Raw genomic sequence first — 20,210 nt, 5'->3', positions numbered from 1 at the left:
AGACGATAGTTTTCGAGGTTAATTCTCAAGTGGAGGAGGCAGAGGGGGCACATTATTTGGGAGGAAATTTTAAATAAACTCTTTAGTACTAGAAGTTTTACTAAGCTAAGAACCCTTATGTCTAACCCCAAAACAGCACCCATCTAGGAGCTTTTCATATATTCGCAAAATTGACAGCAGAATTTGAGGCTTTTATTACCTCAATGAATTGCTAGCCTTCTCTAAAGAACTTCGATGTTGCCTGTACCTGAGCCTTGTTACTGCCAAAATTAATATTGTGTTCTTCAGCCCACAACCTAATGGTTAGCATATCATGAACAGGAAGAAATTATTCATTTATTCATTGGTTCAACAAATATTTTGAACACCCTCTATGTATGACCACTACTTTAGATGTCGCAGAAACAAAACAGGCAAAATCCCCTTCTTTCGTGACTATTACATTATAGAGGGAAAGACATAGTAAATAAATTATATCGTATGTTGGAAAGTGGTAAGGAGAAAAATACAGCAGTTAGAACCCGCACTAGAACAGGAGCCTTAGAAACTGGAGAATGAAGTGAATGGGAGATAAACAACTGGTGTTTTTCTGTCCTCAGTATAACTGATTTCTCAAGATTGGAAATAAAGCACTCTGTTCTCTTCCATTCATGTCATTCCTCTCATGGAAAAATAATGAGGACTGAGTTTTTAAATTTTTGCAAATAGGTAATTTCTACATTCTCTAAACAGGCAGAAAGAAGAGATTGTATTAATTAGAGCTGTTCTATTATCTCTGGCGATACAAATCCATGGTAGAAAAGTAAAACTGAGCATCTCAGGATCTTCCAACCTGGGCACTATGTCAATTAAAATGGCTGAAGTTATGAATAACTTACACATGCCCAGAGAGGATGCTGTTAAGATGGGATTCCCAATTTCATTAACTGACATTTACAACATAGCAGTTATTAAATATGATAACTTTGTGGTTTAATAGATGTTTTTATGAACTTCTTTACTAGGAGAGTGTTTTTCCCCCTTGTGGAGAGTAGCCCATAAGTCCATTCCATAGCCCCCATAGGCACCAATGATCTAGTCCTTTCTATGTACATATTGCAGAGATTAAGGATTATGGTTTTATTGGCCAATGACGTGAAAGGTGAGTAAACATGAAAAAGAACAACTCCATTATGTAACTTAGAAATTCACTTTCATGAATTTGCTTCCCAGAGAATTTAAACTGAATTTCAACCTTTTTGAAGCACTCATTTAGTGCATTAGAATGTCTCAGAAGTCTGTTTAGTGTTCCCAGAAGGAAAATAATTAGCAAGTTCTTCAGTTGGTTTCTCTTCAATTTTCTATTCTCAAGTCTTGGTAGTTTGGGGTTTTTTTTGGAGGGATAGAGGGTGTGTGTGTGTTTTCAGATGTACTTAAGAGTCTACTATCATGCCCTTATGCAGAGGCTTATATGTTAGTATATTTTTACTAAAATCTAAATTAAGTCACCTGCCATAGGATTGTGAGTTTACAAATATGCACTGATCTCAATTCTTGGGTATAAAAATTATATGAGTTATAGGTATATAATTTTTTTTTCAAAATCACTTGTCAACTTTTCAAATTGACAAGTGCATTTACAATTTTAACTTTAGAGTTGAAAAACAATGAACTTAAATGTCAGTCTATTCACTTGTCAGTGTCCTTTAGCCAAAGACCACCATGAACACACCTGTAGTTTAATAAATTTGGATCTTTGGAGTTCCTGTCGTGGCTCAGTGGTTAACAAATCCGACTAGGAACCATGGGGTTGTGGGTTCGGTCCCTGGCCTTGCTCAGTGGATTAGGATCCGGTGTTGCCGTGAGCTGTGGTGTAGGCCACAGACGTGGCTAGGATCCCACGTTGCTGTGGCCCTGGCATAGGCCGGCGGCTACAGCTCCAATTCGACCCCTGGCCTGGGAATCTCCATATGCCACGGGAGTGGCCCTAGAAAATGCAAAAAAATAAAAAAATTAAAAATAAATAAAATAAATTTGCATCTTTGAATTGTTGCAACAAGGAAAAACGTACACCATGGGGCCTTGCAAGAAGAGGGTACTAGAAGGAAGTTGTTATAGGATTTAGGCTATATTAAGCACTTTTTTAGAGAGGGTTTAAGGAAGAAGGCTTTCCTCTGAAGTACATCTTGTCAGGAAGTGGGAGCAATTCTACGATTTGGTATGTCAGTTTTTACATAGAAGGCAAGAAGAATAGATTGAAGCCAAAGCTGTGACTGATAAAGGAGCAGTCAGTCTTATTATCAGCCAGGATAGGAAGATGTTTGGTCATTCTTGTTTTTTGGACAATGCTTTTGTTTTTGTCAATGTACACATGTGATTATGGAAAGGTATGGTTTTTATCTTGATTCATCATAATTACAGAGTAGTCTTTTCCAATGTTGGTGTTCTGTTAACAAGAGAACACCACAGCTTAGCTGTGAGTTCCAGGCCAACTCCTAAAAGTCAGTACTAGGGCCTAGTTGATTGTGCCAGGCCAGCTCTTAAGATATCCAGGGGCTGCTTTTCTCCTTATCAAACTTCTTTTTGAATTTAATACTCCTCCTTAATACTTTTTTTTTTTGTCTTTTTTCCATTTCTTGGGCTGCTCCCACGGCATATGGAGGTTCCCAGGCTAGGGGTTGAATTGGAGCTGTAGCCACCGGCCTACGCAAGAGCCACAGAAACATGGGAATCCAAGCTGCGTCTGAGACCTACACCACAGCTCATGGCAACGCTGGATCGTTAACCCACTGAGTAAGGGCAGGGATCGAATCCACAACTTCATGGTTCCTAGTCAGATTCGTTAACCACTGCACCACAACGGGAACTCCTCCTCCTTAATACTTATAATATTTACGTAGTATATTTAATAATTAACATATATTATTATTTTTAAATAATAAGGTTAAGATCTTTTCTGTAGAGGAGTACATTCTACATTTAAGGTTTAAGATCTTTTCTGTAGAGGAGTACATTCTACATTTCCTGTATTTTTGTTGACACCAAAAGTTATTAGCTCTAACTATAATTTTCATAATACTAGAAAAAAAGTAAAGTTTAATATACTACATTTTATCAATGACTTACGTTTTTGAAGGTATATGCTTCCAGCCTGCATCAAAACTTACAACCAATTCTAAGAGTTTAAAGGAATTTTGTCTTACAGCAAACATCAAATCATACGCAAACAGATTCCTTATCTCCATCCCCCAACCCTGTGTCACCTGTGCCTTTGAATAATCCAACGAGTGCCCCAAGATATGGAACAGTGATCCCTAATCGCATCTTTGTAGGAGGAATTGACTTTAAGGTACCTATTTATGCATGCGACATAGTGCATTTTTTGTATTAGAAGTTATTTTATTTCTCAGAAGTTGTTTCTTTGTGCAACTATAAAAACATTTTCTATTCACATAATGATTAGTAGGTTTCAAATTGTCTTAATATATAAAAAATCTTTTAAAAAACCATGTTAAACAGAAGTTGCTGCTGTGGCACAATGGGATCGGTGACTTCTCTATAGCACCAGGACACAGGTTCATCCCCAGCCAGACACAGTGGGTTAACCTGGTGTTGCTGCCATTGTCGCATAGGTCACAACTACAGCTCAGATCTGATCCCTGGCATGGGAACCTCTGTATGCTGCAGGTACGGCCAAAACAGGAAGAAAAAAAACAAAAACAAAAAAAAACCGAAAAACTCTTGTAGGTTAAATAGAGTATATATAATTGTTCAGTTTCCCAAACAAGGAAATTGAGGCTCAATGACATATCTATAGGCTCTTAGCTAATTAGTGACAAAGTGAAGACTAGAATCCTAGTTTTCTGACTCATAGCTACACATTCTTTATTTCACCATACCACACTAGTTATACATTTTTATATAGTACTTCAGTAGCCCAAATAATGAGTGATGGTAATTTTCAAAAGAACACTCATCGAAGGAAAGAAAAGCCAAAACACACACACAAAAAAACTTTTATGAAATCCTGTTTCTTTATCCCAGCTTTTATCTCAGGTTCTTGAATAACTTTCTAGACTTATGTCACAAATTGCTTTCTATCACCTAATTTAGAATTCAATCATCAAAAAAGGCCAGTGTCCTAGTCAGAATAAAGCATCTTAACAGTAATATGCTTAAATAATATAATTAGCTATTTCACTCTTAGAGAGGTATAATTTTGTGAGATGTTTTGCAGCACCCTCATTTGGGAGGTGGTAATAAACACAGGAAAGTCAAGCATGGATGTTTTAAGTGAATATATAGAAGAATTTCTAAGCTTCCATATCACATATTAGAAAATTCAGGGAGCATTGACTTAATAAAAAAAATCTTTGATATTTTTAACTTGCTATTTTCCTCTGATCAATCTCTCACAGTTTGGATGGAATTACTTTTTTCTGCTCAAGAGAAATGTTATAGTTAGTATACTTGTCAAAATTATGAGTCTTAAGCAAGTATGTAATTGGTTCACTAAAGGTAAAATAATTTCTTATGAAATGTTTATTTTTTTGTCTTTTTTTTTTTTTTTTTTTTTTTTTAGGGCTATACCCACAGCAGGTGGAAGTTCCCAGGCTACGGGTCAAATCAGAGCTGCAGCCACAAGCCCACACCACAGCCACAGCAGCACCAGAACTGAGCTGCATCTGCGACCTATGCTTCAGCTTGTGGCAACACCAGATCCTTAACCCACTGAGCAAGGCCAGGCATCAAACCCTCATCCTTATGGATACTAGTCATGTTCTTAACCCACTGAGCCACAACAGGAACTACATGAAATGTTTATTTTTATAAAGGTTTTCTATTTCTATGGAAAATACTAATAGGTGACTATAAATATTCAAGTTGAATATTCTTATTCAGAATTGATTTATATTAAACTAGCTTATTATATTTTTAAATAAATTATCAACAAATGTAGTGATTTGTTTGGCTAGGTTATTGTAGGTTACTGAAGCCCATCAGCTACAGTATAAACTTTGGAGGGCATTGTAACTGCTAGGTTTCCCTCACTTATCCTTATATCTTTCCCCAAACTGTGGACAATTTCCAGCAAGGAAATAGTTTGCCATAATTGCAAGCAGTCTCAAACTTTTGAAAACTCTTATTTTTAGAATCTTGCAGCCTATCCCTTTTAATATTTAATCATCTTGACTTTCTGTCTACTTTTCAACAAAGAACTGGAGCTGCAAAATTGAGCTAGTGATTCTTCTATCAGAGAATAGTTTGAGAATTTGTTTTCAAGTCTCTAATAGAAATCCTTATTCTGACATAGATTCCATTTTGTGTTTATCAAAATAAGAGGTGGTTATTCTTAGATTAACTTAATGTTTGTCATCATCCAGTTTAGCAGGCTTTAGGTTACTAACTAAAAACCAGTAAAAGTGAGGTAGCAGTGGAACTCAAGAACGATAGCTCTCCTGTTAGGCATGGCTTTTCCTAAATTTATAAAGAAATTTTTTCCTAGGGATATTTAAAGTTCCTCTTGGGGGCAAATGCTTACAGCTGAACCAGAAAATGACTTTGCAATTAATTTAGTGTGAGTATTCTAGGAAAAGGTGATATGAGTCTATTATGAGACTATTTTGATAAAACCAGATGCCAAACTATCTTTGAAGATATCTGTGATAGTCTAATTATGACTCAAATTTTTATTTTGAATACCATCATAACATCTGTATTCAGCTGAAATATATGTTGAGTACAGATAAAACATCTAAAAATATTAAATTTTGTAGCCTCTCTGTTATTACCACAAATTGAGTTCAAATACTTTTGGAAATATATTTCCTACCTAAGACCTTACTTTTCCTGGAAACTATGCTGCTTAAAGTAGAGTGATTGGTATAGTCCAATGTAATCTAGTTCCACTGCCATGACTTTGGGCTTCTCTGAACCACAGGAACCATTAGTAATATGCCCTTACTATAGTTATGGCCATGCCTAATACAATTTTATTAAAAACTGCCTAACTAGAGAATAAGAATTCCTTTAAATAGTGAGCTTTCTTTGTAATTTTCTAAAATTCAGCTTAAAATGTTTTATTGCTGTGTAATACTTTAACAACATAAGTACTGCATAAAGCAAAGTATTCATATTGATTTTAATAACCTAATGGTTTCATGCATTGCTTTTATGACGAGAGGCATTCTTATATCTATGTTGTTATTTATTTATTATCTTTTCTGTCTCGAAGCAAGCATGAGAACCATCTCATCTTTTATCAATTAAATTTTTTTTCATGTTTTCTTTTTATGCCACTAGACAAATGAAAATGATTTAAGAAAATTTTTTTCCCAGTATGGGTCTGTAAAAGAAGTGAAGATTGTAAATGACAGAGCTGGAGTGTCCAAAGGGTTAGTATCACTGTAGATAGTACATAGAATTAAAACAATTGTATTTTTATTGGACTACTAGGTTTTTTATGCCAACTTACATTTCCATTTTTAAAAGAAGATTTTCATGCCATCTTTTCTCCTTCCTTTTGATCTCCTAGTGTGTGTGTGTGTGTGTGTGTGTGTGTGTGTGTGTGTGTGTGTGTTTTGGAGGGAGGAGGACACTATAAAATTCCCTAATTTATTGGGAAGTTATTCTTGCATTGTCTTAGGGGCCATTCATTGTTAGGTAGTAAGCACTTAATGTTGAGTAGCTGATGTCTAGTAGCCAAGGAACCAGGCAGAAGCTAAAGAAATCTGATACTCTTGGAATTGCGTACCTGCTTTAGACTAGAGAGAACTTTATCTGAAAAAGGTTGACACAAAAGAATATGTGTAAGTTGTGCCTAAGAGAACTAATTAGGTGACTAATCTGAGAGGTATAAATCTAATGACAGTGACTTTTAATTGTCAAATCAAGGAGAATGAAAATTGAGCTAAAAGTCAGTAGGATTTATCTAGAAATGTCCAGTGACCTTAGAGTTGTTTTGGTGGAATAGTGTATAGAAGAACCACATATTAGAAAAGAAGAAAATAGTTTACATAGTGTACTCTTTTAAGAATTTTGGTGGGGTATTTTTGCTTCATATATTTTGTTCATTTTTATTTTTATTTTTAACTGCAGTTTAATCAGTGAAGGATTGTGTTTTCTTTTCTTTTTTTTTTTTTTTGCCTTTTCTAGGGCCGCTCCCACGGCATATGGAGGTTCCCAGGCTAGGGGTCTAATCGGAGCTGTAGCCACCAGCCTACACCAGAGCCACAGCAATGGGGGATCTGAGCCGTGTCTGAGACCTACACCACAGCTCACGGCAATGCTGGATCCTTAACCCACCGAGCAAGGCTGGGGATGGAACCCGCAACCTCATGGTTCCTAGTCAGATTCATTAACCACTGCGCCACAACGGGAACTCCAGGATTGTGTTTTCTTGAAAAAGAGACAACATATACATATTTGTAGACATAAGAGAAGGGACTAATAAAATGGATAGAAATTATAGTAGTGGGAAACTACATGTAAGTATGACAGATGGATATTTTGGAAGAGATGGGATCCTGCAGAGAGGTTTGTTTTTTTTTTTTTAAACGAGATATTTCCTCAGACTGACAAACAGTATGAGGATGAAGTGAGACTGTATCTCTTTTATTTAGTTAATACAATTTGTAATATCCATTTTTTATCATTGAAAAACACATGTAGAAATATAAACTGTATTTTATGCTTTTTCCACTGGGTGGTATATGTGTTCTACCAAAAAAAAAAAAAATAGCACGAAATTGTTTCCTTAGTTCTCGTTTAATGTTTGGGCAAATAGAAAAAAAATTCTTTTGTTGGAAAAGAAAATTCATACACAATACAACAACTATGAATTGAAGAAAACAGTAAATATTTATTAATTACATAATACATAATCATATAATAGTAATTATAAATCAAAGAAAATAGTAGTTGAGCAATACTCAAAAGAGTTTCTTTAAATTGTCTAAATAGAGATTACATTTTGGGGGCACATAATTTTTATTTCTTTCATCCCTTTTTATCTCCCTATTTTGGCTTTGTGGACGTGACATACATTATGTATTCTATCTTGGTCATAATTATACCCTGAAGGTAACAATCTATATATGAAAAGCAGATATAAAGCCTGGGTTGTATTTTTAATTGATTTTATTTGGGAAATTTACTAATAGTTTCATTATCAGTTTATATATGCTGATAATAGTATATAATATTTTGTATACTCATTTACCAATATAAAAACTTTATTGTGTTGAAATTTTTAATGTTTTAAAGGTTTTTTCCTAATTTGATTCCTATTTAAGCCAAAGTTCTGTCATTTTAAAGGGAAATTATTGCTCTGAACTGAAATATATTGCATCCAATTTGTAAACCAGAACACAAATCTCTCGTTCTTTCCTGCCTCGCATACAGCTCAGGTCTGAAACTATTTCAAGATCCCTGGGTTGTTTTTTTTTTTTTTCTTTTAGTCCCCTCACTTTGAGAGGAGGTGACAATGTTAAGCTGTGAATGATTCTCCTAAATTTTGCATACTGGTCTACCATACAAAAATGTTCATTCCTATCATGGCCCATTCTTAAAAAAAGTTTTTAATCTCAGTATAATTCAAGTGCAATGTTCTGAGATAATTAATGCATTTATTTAGGTATGGTTTCGTCACTTTTGAAACCCAAGAAGATGCTCAAAGAATTTTACAAGAGGTAAGATATTTTGGTGTATTTAATTTCATTTTTTGAAACTTCTTTCTTTGAAACTAATCCTTTAAGGTATTAATTTTAATAGTAGAGTTCTAACACAATGATCAGTTGCTTTTTAAAAAAATGTTTTTTTCTTTGCATCTTAAGATTGACATTGGTCTCCAAAAAAAAATAAACTAAAAAAAAATGATTAAAGAGAAACTTTATCTACAGAAAAACAAATTGCAAATAATTATGTTAAGTATGGTTGTGAAGTTATAATATTATTTTTCACTTTATTTGCTTAAAGTAAGAATTTAGGGATGTATCTTTGCTGAAGTATTGACAGCACTTTAAATTCCTTAAAAAAAATACACTACAAATGTGGCTTCCTAGAGTGAGAAATTATTATTATTATTTCCTTCCTTTGAAAAATTATATATTAAACTAAGAGCATTCATAGAAAAAGTCTATAGCCTGCAGCTCAGTATAACTTTAAATTTGATAAATGTAACATTTAATCTTTTATAAAAAAATATTATTCGAATTCTATTTTAAGTCATATATAGTCAGTTCTTATTATTTATAGTGGTTATGTTCTATAAAGTCACCACAAACACTGAAGTAGCAAATATGGAAGTGCTGCTCCTAGAAGAAATATAGGGCTAGGTTCTCACAAGCTTCTGGTCACAGTGTTTTCATCAACCAATCAATTCATAACTCATAACTTTGTTTTATATGTTTCCATTTAAAGATATTATACTTAATATATATTTTGATTCGTTAACATTGAACTCATGGCCAATATCACTGTAATTCATGCCTGAATTAAACCCAGCTAACAAATATTTTCTCTTTTAAGGCACATGACATCTTTTTGCATTTAGGGAAACTAGCCAGCGCTACTATACTACATTTGAAGGCCATTTTAAATAGCAGAAATGTCAGCATACAGTTCAAAAATGCAAAAATATGGCACTTAAATAGAGCAGGAAAAGGACACTTGTTTACAGTATAAAAGCTCAAACAAACAAAACAAAACAAAACAAAAAAAACAGTGTCACCTTGTTTGACCTCAGCTGCAGCCATGTGTGTCAGGCAATTCAAATTTTTCACCACTCTGCTCAGGTACTGGTAAATTGTCAGATCAAGAATTAGAGCAAGAGCATTAGAACCAAGATTCACACCCAGATCTATTTAAATCCAAATACTCTTCCCTTTCTACTATGGCTTGCTGCTTTCAAAGAATGATAATAAAATTATTTTTTCTTATTTTAGGCTGAAAAACTTAATTACAAGGATAAGAAACTGAACATTGGTCCAGCAATAAGAAAACAACAAGTAGGGATCCCTCGTATGTATTGAGAACTAATGTATTTTCAATATTTATGCATGGTTCTTTTTTGAAATATTAGACTTTTGAAGGGACTTCATTAATATATCGTTTCTTTCATTTAAAAAAGTTATTTTAGTCAAGCTGGTGGTCAGATGATTCTTTCTCACCACAAATTAATGTATATTAGATTGGGGGCCTAGGGAAAATTTATGTAAATAATGTTATGCTTACTATATTCCACATAGTTACATCTTTAAAGAAAAAATCTTTTATGATAAAAATATAATTTAGGAGGTCCCACTGTGGCACAACAGTGTTGGCAGTGTCTTGAGAGCACTAGGACACGGGTGCGATCCCTGGCCCAACACAGTGGGTTAAGGATCCAGCATTGCCACAGCTGTAGATTAGGTCGCAACTGTGCCTGGGATCTGATCTCTGGCCTGAGAGCTCCATGTGCCACAGGGTGGCCGAAAATGAAAAGAAAAAAGAAATATAATTTAAAATTACAAATTAATTACTATGTATTAAATAGCAATTAATTACTATAATTACTACATATTAAATTTTCATCACTTTATTAAATTTATTAGTATTTATTAAATTTTTCTAATTAAAAAAGTAATTTAAAATTAGAGTAAAAATACTGAAAGTGAAAATATAGAACAAATATCAGAAACTTTGGTTGTATGGTATATGCTGTAATCCAGCCACATATATCATAATTATCAAAGGGAACAATCCCTAAAGCTTTAGGAGTTAGCTAAGTTAGGTGCCTTCCTCAAATTTCTGTGGTGCTTTCAAATCTACTCTTCTTTTTTTACTTACTCTTCCAATTTATTAAATTAGGCGTCTTCACAGTTAATAATGTTTATTAAAATCTCTAACAGAATCTTTGGCTAGAAGGTAACTTCACATAAAATTTGTAACTAAACTTTCTTATTCCTTAGCTGTGTCCTAGTGTCCACTAGAATGTTTTAAAAATATTAGGTGGTTAATGGAGTTCCCGTCGTGGCACAGTGGTTAACAAATCCAACTAGGAACCATGATGTTGCGGGTTCAATCCCTGGCCTTGCTCAGTGGGTTAAGAATCCAGCATTGCCTTGAGCTGTGGTGTAGGTCGCAGACGCGGCTCAGATCCTGCGTAGCTGTGGCTGTGGCATAGGCCAGCGGCTGTAGCTCCTATTGGACCCCTAGCCTGGGAACCTCCATATGCCATGGTCGTGGCCCTAGAAAAGGGAAAAAGACAAAAAATATTAGGTAGTTATTATATATCTGTTAACAAATTAATAGACTGTGTTCATTTGTACTGTTCTATTTTTGACTTAGAAATTAACAGATATCAAAGTTTAAGTTTGACTTAGTATTTGGCATTTTTTTGTTTTTTGGGGTTTTTTTGTCTTTTTGCCTTTTTCTAGGGCCACTCCTGTGGCATATGGAGGTTCCCAGGCTAGGGGTTGAATCGGAGCTGCAGCTGCCAGCCTACGCCAGAGCCACAGCAACGCGGGATCCAAGCTGCGTCTGCAACCTACACTACAGCTCATGGCAATGCCAGATCCTTAACCCACTGAGCAAGGCCAGGGATCGAACTGGAAACCTCATCGTTCCTAGTTGGATTCATTTCCTCTGAGCCATAACGGGAACTCCCAGTATTTGTTAATTTAGAAGATAACTTAAGTGTCCTTAGTAGGTTGATGGTCCAAATGGAATGCACTAAATATGGCAGAATGCTGAGTGTTTTCAGACTGTTGTTGTTAGTTGCAAGGGTTAAGGTATACCATGTAAACAATAGTTCTTTAGCCCGTTATCACCAGCAGTAGGAACAACTAGTGATGTTAATATTATGATCCACAAGTTGTTAAAAATAGAACATAAATCAGCACTATGTTGAATGCCTTCAAACAGACAAACAGTTATTTAAGAACTGGAGTTTCCAACGTGGCTCAGTGGTTAGCGAACCCGGCTAGCATCCATGAGGACGCGGGTTTGATCCTGGCCTCTCTCAGTGGGTTAAGGATCCAGCGTTGCCATGAGCTGTGGTATAGATTCAAGATGTGGCTTTGGGGTAGGCCCACAGCTGCAGTTCCAATTGGACGGACCCCTAGCCTGGGAATCCATGTGTCGCAGGTGTGGCCCTAAAAGGCAAAAAAGACAAAAAACAAAACAAAAAGAACTATTCAGTTCAAGGGTCAATATTATGGGTTTTCATTTGTTTCATTTAATCTTTACAACAACCTGTGAGGAATTATTAGTTCTGTTTTTGTAAATTCAGTCTTATAAAAAGTAAAGACATTTTGTTTTAGAAATGTTTCTGCTGAAATATACTTAAATGTAGAGGAGTTATTCTGGGCATGCTGTTTGTCATAACCCAATGCAGCATACCAGAATTGCAATTTTTTTTTAAGTGTCATGGTTTATGTAAACCTTCATACACAATTTGCATTCTATTCCATGCATTTTATTGTTTATTATAATATAAAATGTTTCCTAAAAATAATTGTTTGAATAAAAGTGGTTCTTTTTTTGGGTTTTTTGTTTTTGTTTTTGTTTTGTTTTTTTTTGGCTTTTTAGGGCTGCACCTGCACCATATAGAAGTTTCTTGGCTAGGGATCAAATCAGAGCTGTCAGACTACACCATAGCCACAGCATTGCCATATCTGAGCCACATCTGTGGCCTGCACCACAGTTCATGGCAATGCCAGATCCTTAACTCACTGAGTGAAGCCAGGGATCAAACTCGCATCCTCATGGATACTAGTTGGGCTTGTTACTGCTAAGCCACAATGGGAACTCCCTGCATAAAATTGATTCTATAGGAATATAACCATATTCAACCTGTGCCTTTTCATATTTCTAAACATACTGTCTCATGCCCAAATTTGAGAAGTATGGGGATTAAACAACAACCAAATGATAGCATTAGCCTTCAAATACAAAACGGTTTGACTCCAAAGCATTTTTACTTTTCCACAAAGAAATAATAAGTATTAAAGTACATTTACAAAATACAAAGGATTCCTATATCAATTTTTTTTCAAGCCTGTTACTTTTCCATCTCTGTTACCAACATTTTAGTCCACTTTGTTTGAGTTGATTACTAGAACAGCTTCCTAACTGGTCTCTGAATCCAGTCTTGCTAGCTTCCAACCCATCATATGCAAGGCAGCCAGAGTAATCTTTCAGAAGTACACATCTTATGTTATTGTCTGCTTATTTTGAGGTATTCTTCCTTTTCTTTCCATGCTTTAGCCATAGCCTTCTCTTTAGTTTCAGAACATACCCATATTCCTGATATACTGTTTTCTTTACCTACAGTGATCTTTACCATGTTATTCATTATTTAAAGCTTAGCTCCAAACAATTTCACTACAAATGCTACAAATGTATGTGTATATGTATATATGTGTGTGTGTGTGTATATATATATATATTTATTTAAAATGTTCAGCATAGTGTCCCATACTACCAAATATAATACCCTGTTCTACTTCATGCACTTAGCAAAATTGCATTTAGTTAATTGTGCAGTTAGCTAATGACTATGTCCCCCCAACCCTGCCCCCAGAACCTAACTTCTTTGAAGGTAGAGGCCAAGGCATGCCCAATTTTTTTCTTTTTTCTTGTTGGCTGTATCACCAGGACCAAGTTCAAGGCCTTGTAATAGTAATCACTCAAATTTTATTTATTTATTTAGCAGATAAACCTGTGGTGCCTTGATGATCTTTGGAGGGAAATCCATGAACCTCCTGAATTGTGTGCAAAATTTTGATTGAGTGTATATATTTCTGAGAAAAGGGTCTTTGGCTTTCATCAGATTCTCAAAAGAATTGGATTAAGAATCACTAAAATGTGCAGTAATAATACTAGATGAAATGTGGTTAAAAGCTGAAAAGTAATAGTGTTACTTAAAGTGGTGATCCAATACTGCTTACAGTGTGGTTTGCAGCCACGAGCAGCTCACTCGGGATCTGTCAAAATGCAGTTCCTCAGGCCCCATCCAAGATACCTAAATCAAAATCTCTTGAAATGGGGACCTGGAATTTTTATGTTAATAAGCTGTCTAGGTTATTATAATGTATTTTACATTTTGAAAAGCATTAATAGTGGAAGGAGGTTTTCCAGTTCAGTAATTTATACAACCTTGCTGATCAAGCACATAAATCTAACTTAGCGTATAAAAATTTTAAAGTCTCCTCCCAACAAGAGAAATGCTTTTTGGTTTTTGTGTGGAGGAGTATGTATAACGTGACCTGGGAAAAGAGATGCAGACCCCAAATTAGCAACATGAAACTCTGCAGTTAGGTTTGCAAGAGCAACAGTTATAGGAAAGGGAGACTAGAGAATAAAAGATAGTCATAGCATGAGTGAGTGCTTGCTGATAGTAGGTCCAGAGAATTTGTAGGGTGGAACAGGAATTTTGAGGAAAGCAGAATTTTGTCCAGCTTCACTGCCTCCATCATCTTTAGCCTTTTACAAGTAGAAGGTCTCATTAAGATTTTAAGAATTTCGCTACAGTATCTATAGTCTTCAGGTAACTCTATATGTAATTTGTATTTGTAAAAATAATGACTGCTGATTATCTTAATTGTTAAGATTTGTTTCATTATACTGGTATTAAAATATGAATTGGTGAATTTTTAATATTCCTTATTAAACCTCTTTCTTTTTCTTTTATTCACCTTAAACTAATAAAAGCTCTAAGGTAGTGAGTTTGAAAATATATACCTCTTGGGGTTGGTTAGTCGCTCAAAACTATTACACTTAGAATGGATAAGCAATGAGGCTCTACTATATAGCACAGGAAACTACATCCAATCTCTTGGGATAGACCATGATGGAATATAATATAAGAAAAGGAACTTATATATATATATATATATATATATGTCTGACTGGGTCACTTTGCTGTACAACAGAAATTGGCACAACTGTGAAACAACTAAACTTTAATTTAAAAAAAAAGGAAAAGAAAATATATACCTCAAAGATACTTTAATATATGGAATTTTTTAAGAACTTGTAACATTCAGTTTTTACTGAAGTTATTGTTATATATCTGCACATAAGATGAACATTTTCCAGTGTTCAGAAATTACGTTTTTAAGTGTTAAAATGAACATTTCAATTATTACTATTTATTCTTTGTTTTAGGTTCCAGTATAATGCCAGCAGCTGGAACAATGTATCTAACAACTTCAACTGGGTATCCTTACACTTATCATAATGGTGTTGCTTACTTTCATACTCCAGAAGTAACTTCTGTCCCACCATCGTGGCCTGTAAGTAATTTCATTTTAGAAGGGTTTCCGTCTATTACAATTTTTAATTTCTAAAATATTTCAACCACAGACATGTGCAAATAATAATATAACAGCCATGTAGCCATCACTCAAATAGATGTTAATGTCTTGTCGTATTTACTTGTTATTTTAATAGAGAGGAATAAAATATAATAAATTCAAGTAAAGTCTCCTTGCCTCCATTATCTTACCCTCTTTTCCTCCTCAGAGATCACCAGAGTATCTTTCCTGTTCATTTTATGTTTTTACTACGAATGTAGGTATCCTTAAACAATAGATATACAGTATTATTTGGTTTTTGTTTTTTTGCTTTTTAGGGCTGTGCACACATCATATGGAAGTTCCCAGGCTAGGGGTCGAATAGGAGCTATAGCTGCTGGCCTACACCACAGACACAGCAACACAGGATCCAAGCCACGTCTGTAACCTACAGCACAGTTCACAGCAACACCAGATTATTAACCCACTGAGCAAGGCCAGGGATCGAACCCACATCCTTATGGATCCTAGTCGGTTTGTTAACTGCTGAGCCACCAAGGGAACTCCTCCACCTTAATATTTCTTATACAACCTCTTTTTGCTTTGCTCTCCCCTATTTCTCAAAGGCATTGCCTTCTTGAATTGTCTTGTTTCATGTTCTGTTAGTGTATACATTCCAGAATAAAGGATTGTAGCAAAATCCAGAATGAGTGAGAGTGTGCCTTTCATAGTGAAGGGAAAGAGTATTGTAAAAGGGGAGTTTTAAAAAGAAGAATCTGTTGTACACAAATAACATTCACAGATCAAATCAGGAAAGTGGCCATATGGAATATCTGAAAATTAACACTCTTAAACCTATTCATGCCTATGTACAACTGTGTTCCCCTACCTTGGTCTAGGCTACAGTACATAAATAGAAGTAGACTTGCACATTGATAGAGTATACATAACTTTGACTAGATGTTGCCTAATATATCCAAATACAAATTTATGAGAGCTTCAGTTTCTCCATAATCTGCCATTCCTTTAGTTTACTAGATTTTTGTATTTTTGCTATTATCATCATGAGATGGTATCTTGCTTTACCTTTCATTTGCCTATTCAATGATAAGATTGAACATATTTTTATATATTCATTTGCCATTTCATTTTCTTCTATGAGCTGCCTCTCCATATCTTTTGTCCAGTTTTCTATTGAGATTATTTGTCTTTTTCTTGAGCTCATTATATATATTTTGTGGGTTGTAAACATCTTCCAGTTTGAGCCTTGTCCATTAACTTTATGGTGTTTTTTGTTGTACACAAGTTTTCTGTTTTAATGTTGACAGATGTATTAATATTTTCTTTTATGGCTTCAGCTTTTAGTGTCTTGGTTTTTTAAAAAAATATATTGTGGTATTACTGTCTTTCACATATAGATCTTAAATCTGGAGCTTATATATTGACTAATCCATCCTCTTCCACTGTTTTGAAATGAATCCTCTGTCAAATGCCCATGTCTGTGTGTGTGTCTCTTTCTGGTCTCTTTATTATGTTCCATTGGTGCATTTGTTTTCCCTGCCCAATTCTGTTTTAATTCCCATTACTTTAGAATAAGTCTTAAAATCTGATAGGGCAGCAATCTCACTCTGCTCTTTAGGAGTTTCTCATCTGTCCTTAAGTTTTGCTTTTGTAAATAAAAATTTCATAGTTCAGTTCAGCTCTGTGAAAAGCCTTTGTTTTTATTAGAATTGCGTTAACTATATATAGATTAATTTGGGACATTTAGATGTAACACTGGATTTTCCTGTTCATAAACATTATTTCTTTTCATCCATCAGTGAAATTTTCTTTCTCCATAAAAAAAGTCTGGCACATCTTTTGTTTAATTTATTCATAGGCACTCTGTAGTTTTTGTTGCTCTTATGTATGGTGTATTTTTTTAGTCACACTTCCTAACAGGTTGTGACTGGTGGGTAGTAATGCTTTTGATTTGTAAATGTTGATATTATATCAGTAACCCTGCCAAACTCTCATATAGGCAGTCATTTCTGTCTCTTTCTGCTCTTTTGTTTCTCATGTTTTTCTCATTGAATTATTTGCACTGGCAATATCTCTGCTATAGTATTTGTATGATAATGCCATAACTTTGTTCCTTAAAAAGGAAATAAGTTCAGTGGCTCACCATTAAGCTTTACATGAGGCTCTTCCATATAAATATGCAGGTGTTGGAAGATACTCTTAACCATAACCAAGGTTTCTCTTTCTCAGCACTATTGACATTTTAGGCCAGGCGACTGATTCTTTGTTGCTTAAGAATATCCTGTACATTGCGGGATTTTTAGCAGTACCTGAGTCTCTCCAAATTTATGAAAGCCAAAAATATTACCAAACGTTCCCAAGGAAGGCCAAGTCCCATCTGGTTGAGAATTATTGCCCTAAATCAATTAAGGAAGTTACTTTTTTGTTCTGTTTACTAAGAGTTTTTATGATGAAATGGTATTGAATTTTAAGTTGCTTTTTCTTAATCTGCTGAGATTATTATTTTTTCCTCCTTTAATCTATTAATATAGTAAATCCCATTATTATTTTCTAATGTTAATCTGTGGTACAATTTTATTAAGCACATGGTACTCTGAAAATTATACAAAACTATGATACTTTTCTTCAGTTTTCTTCAGTTTTGTTTTCTAAAACAAAACAATGTAAATTAGACCTCACATTAGAAATTAAAATTTAATTGCTATCATTAAAGCCCATTTTAGGAGTTGCCATCATGGCTCAGTGGTTAATTGAGGTTGCAGGTTTGATCCCTGGCCTTGCTCAGTGGGTTAAGGATCCAGCGTTGCTGTGGCTGTGGTGTATGCTAGCGGCCACAGCTCCGATTGGACCCCTAGCCTGGGAGCCTCCACATGCCATGAGTGCGGCCCCAGAAAAAGACAAAAAGACAAAGAAAGATAAATAAATAAAGCCCATTTTACCTATTGTGTAGTGCAACTTGCTTGTTTTATTAGTGATCTGGTTTTAAGTAATCTGTTTGGGGTTTACTGTATTACTTTGAATAATCAAATGTTTACATGCACTTTCTTCAAACATAATAAATTTAATTCACTTAAATATCAAATTAATTAAACAATTTAACAAATGGTTCAATAAATAATGTGTTTGCTTTAATTTTAAATGTATAACGGGGAATAGGATGTTGATTATTTGTAAATAGTGGGAAAATCAGCAAAATCAAGCAGCAAAATCAGATATGATTACTCATTCAGTTCTAAATGCTGTGTAAACGTTACATATTGCTGGTTTCCACAATGGAGACAGGCAGTGTCACCTTTAGTCCAGCTGCCATTTTCCTCTAAACATTCTCTTAGAAGTATATTTCCATAATCTTTGGACTAAAAGCAACTTTCCTGGTGGTTGTTTTAGCATTACTATGGAAGTAAAACCACACGGAAGTAGAAATACCTGTGCTAATTTTAAGAGATTTAAAATGGCGTTGTAATAACATCAGTAAGAAGTGGGAAAATGATATTTTCAGTCATAAACCATAAGTTGACTACATTTAGGTAACAATGCAGGATAAATTTTATTATAAACTGTTTTTTAAAATTTTGCCTAAAATAATTTTTCTGTTTTGCTTTCCTCTTTAGTCACGTTCTATATCTAGTTCCCCTGTGATGGTAGCTCAGCCCGTTTATCAGCAACCTGCATATCACTACCAGGTAAACATTAAATTACAATGAAAATCTTCTTTGATAGCTCTAGTCCTTTTTTTGAGTTACTTTCATTTTATTCTTTCTCATGCAAATATTCTAGTAATTAAAAAGAGATATTTAAGCCTTGATAGCAGTGATTTTTCTTTTTTTATGAGGGAACTCAACAGTGTCATACAAGAAGATGGACAGTTGGAATTCCTGTTGTGTCTTAGTGGGTTACGAACCGGACAGGTATCCATGAGGATGTGAGTTTGATCCCTAGCCTAGCTCAGTGGGTTAAAGATCTGCTATTGCAGAGTTCCCGTCATGGCGCAGTAGTTAACAAATCCAACTAAGAACCATGAGGTTGCGGGTTCGATCCCTGGCCTTGCTCAGTGGGTTAAGGATCCAGCGTTGCCATGAGCTATGGTGTAGGTCGCAGACATGTCTCGGATCCCGCATTGCTGTGGCTCTGGTGTAGGCCGGTGGCTACAGCTCCGATTCGACCCCTAGCCTGGGAACTTCCATATGCCGCGGGAGTGGCCCAAGAAATGGCAAAAAAAAGACAAAAAAAAAAAAAAAAAGATCTGCTATTGCTACAAGCTATGAGCTGTGGTATAGGTTGTAGATGCAGCTCAGGTCCCATGTTGCTGTCGCTGTGACGTAGGTCAGCAGCTATAGCTCCAGTTTGACCCCTAGTCTGAGAACTTCCATATACTTCAGGTGTGACCCTAAAAAGAAAAACAAATAATGAACTGTTTACTTCTTTTATCAAATGTAATGAGGTCAGTTTATTTTCCCTGACTAACATTTAATCTAAAAATGTCTTTAGAAATTATTCTCAAAGTAAGATAAAATGTTGGACTGCAGGCTGATTTTTCTTTTAATGTTGCTAACATTATGTCAGTTTCTAGTTACTATATTTAATAAATGTATATTAAAATAAGAAACATGTGTTTATTTTATGACAGCCTCCTTTAGTTAACTAGCATTCTTCATTAATTCTTGCAGGAGATGGGGATAAGTGAACTCTATTGCCAGGCCATTTTGGTGTTTTGTAAATAAAACATAAGTGGAACACAGCCATATTTGTTTACATATTGTCTGTGGCTGCTTTTGTGGCACAATGGCAGAGGTGAATAATTGCAACAGAGATATTATAGTCTGGCCCTTTACAGAAAAAGTTTGCCAACTCCTAGTCTGTAGCATTCACAAATAAAATCACATCCTTTCATGTCTTTGGACTAGTGGAAAAGAATTCATTTCTGGGTTGTTG

General features: G+C 34.9%; 1 protein-coding gene across 3 annotated transcripts in view; it reads left to right on the top strand.

Annotated features, from left to right (window-relative positions):
* BOLL (boule homolog, RNA binding protein) overlaps positions 1–20,210 on the top strand; it is a 65,038-nt gene that overhangs the window by 1,122 nt on the left and 43,706 nt on the right. Inside the window, exons 2-7 of one of the 3 annotated variants that reach the window (XM_047770467.1) lie at positions 3,185–3,328; positions 6,319–6,374; positions 8,615–8,669; positions 9,924–9,999; positions 15,130–15,257; positions 18,890–18,961. In XM_047770467.1, coding sequence (XP_047626423.1) covers positions 3,185–3,328; positions 6,319–6,374; positions 8,615–8,669; positions 9,924–9,999; positions 15,130–15,257; positions 18,890–18,961 — 531 coding nt within the window. Of the gene's footprint in view, positions 1–3,184; positions 3,329–6,282; positions 6,375–8,614; positions 8,670–9,923; positions 10,000–15,129; positions 15,258–18,889; positions 18,962–20,210 lie in introns of all 3 variants that reach the window. The other 2 variants (XM_047770466.1, XM_047770468.1) reach the window with 2 other exon arrangements.

The sequence above is a fragment of the Phacochoerus africanus genome, chromosome 3 (assembly GCF_016906955.1).
Source record: "Phacochoerus africanus isolate WHEZ1 chromosome 3, ROS_Pafr_v1, whole genome shotgun sequence".
Classification (NCBI taxonomy): domain Eukaryota; kingdom Metazoa; phylum Chordata; class Mammalia; order Artiodactyla; family Suidae; genus Phacochoerus; species Phacochoerus africanus.
The sequence above is the reverse complement of the archived record's forward strand: the minus strand, read 5'-3'. Positions and strand labels throughout refer to the sequence as shown.